The 2746-nt window shown below is 52.8% G+C and overlaps 1 protein-coding gene across 1 annotated transcript; it reads left to right on the forward strand.

Moving 5' to 3' along the window:
* Positions 1-2: 2 nt before the first annotated feature.
* Positions 3-1130, forward strand: Cavin3 (caveolae associated protein 3; the record flags this gene model as incomplete). The annotated part of the gene is made up of 2 exons (XM_010644291.2): positions 3-47; positions 530-1130. Coding segments are annotated over 2 exons (447 nt in total), but the record flags the coding sequence as incomplete, so codon positions are not given.
* Positions 1131-2746: the final 1616 nt, after the last annotated feature.

Below are 2746 nucleotides of genomic sequence, written 5' to 3' on the forward strand. Positions count from 1 at the left end.
ACGGGCTGCTGGTGGCGCGCGGGAAGCTGCACGTCCTGCTCTTTAAGGTCAGTGACCTCAGGCGCCCCCTACCCCCAGCCAGGCGCCTTTTCCTGTCTCAGGCCCACCACCTGGGTCTTCCCCCCTCCCGCTCGCCTCCCACGCCGCATTCCGACCCTAGGCGCTGCCGGAAGCTGTGGCACAGTTACCAGGGTCGCACCCACTTCCCTGCCCCACACGCCCGAGCCCCGCCTGGCCAACTCCGCTGGAGAACTTGGTCCCAGTCCCAGCCCATCCCGAAGGAGAATAGCGGTGGTGGAAGTGCATTCCGAGACAGTTCTCTGCGTCCTCCATTTCTTGCCCGCGAGGCCAATGCCCGCGTCTCGCGCCCTAACAGGGCCGCACCTACTTTCCAAACTCCTGTTGTTCACTCGCAGGCCCCCCTCCCGCGCCTAAAGGGGGGCGCCCCACTCGGCGCCATCGAGGAGTGAGTCTCAGGCTAGTCCAGGGTAAGGGGCTCCCGGGGTCAATGCTGTGTCGCCACATGCAGGAGGAGGCTGAAATTCCAGCCAGAGCTTTCCAGAAGGCGCCTGAACCTTTGGGTCCGGCGGACCAGTCAGAGCTGGGCCCGGAGCAGCCGGAGGTCGAAGTTGGAGAGAGCTCAGACGAGGAGCCAGTGGAGTCTCGGGCCCGGCGGCTGCGGCGCACCGGTTTGCAGAAGGTGCAAAACCTGCGAAGGGCTCTTTCGGGCCGGAAAGGCCCCACAGCTCCCCCGCCCACTCCCGTCAAGCCGCCTCGCCTAGGTCCTGGCAGGAGCCGAGAGGGCCAGCCAGAAGCCCAGCCTGCGCCGGAGTCGGCGGCCCAGCCAGAGCCTCCACAGGACCCAGAGGAAGATCCCGGGAGAACCGAGCCTGCGGAAGCAGCCCCACTGCAAACAGAGAGTGCAGCCTGAGAGCCAGCGCTGCCGCCTGCCTGTCCCTATGCCTTGTCCCAAAATAAATTCTTTTCGGAAGGCAACATTCACGCCCTAATAAGGAGCAAATGCTGCACACACTGCCCATCTCTGCCCTCCCTGGCTTTTTCAGCGTGTGTGCTCTGACGGGGCAGCAGCTCGCACCTACTTGGCTTCCCATCAATAAAGTAATTTTGTCTAATGCAGACTCCATATGCGAGAGCCGAGGCAGAGGGTGCTGAAGAGGGTGGGTGGGGTCTCTCCGCCTTCTAGACCTCAGTCCCGGTCACAGGGAACATCCTGCTGTCCACTTGCTTCTGGAACACCTTTCTTACGGGGACACACAGTCACAACATTTTTTGTTTCTTTCCTTTTTTGTTTTTTGGTTCTAGTGCACATTCTTCTTCTACCACCTTTGAAAAATTAGAGTTTCCAAGATTCTTTAATCAGCCTTCTTTTTATTTTTGGTGCTTTTTGGTTGACTCCCGGCTTCTTCCACCCAGACGAATGTCTTCCCCAGGCCCTACTATTAGGAATTTAACCCAGGGCCTTTGCTGTAAGCTACATCGAAGCTTTGCTTGGTTTGCTTCTCCCCCGCCTCCCTTTTTTTCTTATTGCTTTTGTTTTTTGAGACAGGGTCTCCAGCTGGCCTTGAACTCACTATGTAACCCAGGCTGGCAGTGAACTTTTGGTGGTTCTCCTACCTCAGCCTTCCAAGTGCAGGGATGACAGGTTTGCACCACTATGTCCACATCTTATTTTTTAAAAATTAAATTAAATTTTGAGGTGGGATCTTCCTAAATTGCTGTCCCCCCCCCCCGGGCTTGAGCTTGTGATCTTGCTAAAGCCTCCCAGATTGCCAGGCTTACAGGCCTGTGCCACCAAGCACCACCCAGACCACTGTCTTGAGGTGTAGTTGAAAAGTACTCCAAAAGTAGCAATCTAACTTTTAATTGTTTCATTTCAAACTAACATTTATGGAATACCTACTATGTGACAGGCCCTACTGGTTGTGTTTCAGAATTTCTCCCCCACCTGCTCTCTTCACCAGTGAATGGCACTGTTACCTGCCCAGAAACCAGGGAGTCCTTGTTGGCTCCAGGACACACTCACCGCTTCCTCCTAGACACAATTACTGTATTGATTCGAGCTCTACAATTTATCCACTGCCCTGTTTCAGGCCTTACCTCTTACCTGACCGGTATTCGAATTGCCTGTCTAACCACATCTCTCTTCTGAGTCAGACCCTTCCGTGTCTTGCCATCACCTTCAGAACAAAACTCAAGCTCTTCAGGGTCGACTTCAAGTCCCGTAGCATTTGCTGCTTGTCATGCTACTAGAGGCGGAGCATCCCTAATGCAAAAATTTGGAACTCCAACCTTTTGAGTGCTGAAGTGACAGCACAAATTCTACCCTTCATCTCACGTGATGTGTCACAGTGAAAGCACAGGTGCACTAAAAATGTCTAAAATTACCTTCAGCCTGTGTGCATGTAAAACAAATGAGTTCTATGTTTAGACAAGGGTCCTCAGTTTGCTCATCTACAAAATGGAATCCTTTTACCTATTAGAATTAGTCTCTTTTGGGGCTGTTTTGAGAATTAAGTGACACAAGGGAATTGCCTAGCAAGTGTTTGGAACATAGTTTCTGCTCCGTAAATTTCAGGGATATGATTCATTTACCCACTCATTCAAGACATTTACTGAACTCTTGTTTATGCCGGCGTATGTTAAAAGCTGAGGATACAGTGGCACATAGAGAAGACAAGATCCCTGCCTTCATGAAGTTAAAGTCGGGTTGTGGGGGAATAGGTAA

This window comes from Fukomys damarensis, unplaced genomic scaffold, assembly GCF_012274545.1.
Source record: "Fukomys damarensis isolate Sample0158 unplaced genomic scaffold, DMR_v1.0_HiC HiC_scaffold_16, whole genome shotgun sequence".
NCBI lineage: Eukaryota > Metazoa > Chordata > Mammalia > Rodentia > Bathyergidae > Fukomys > Fukomys damarensis.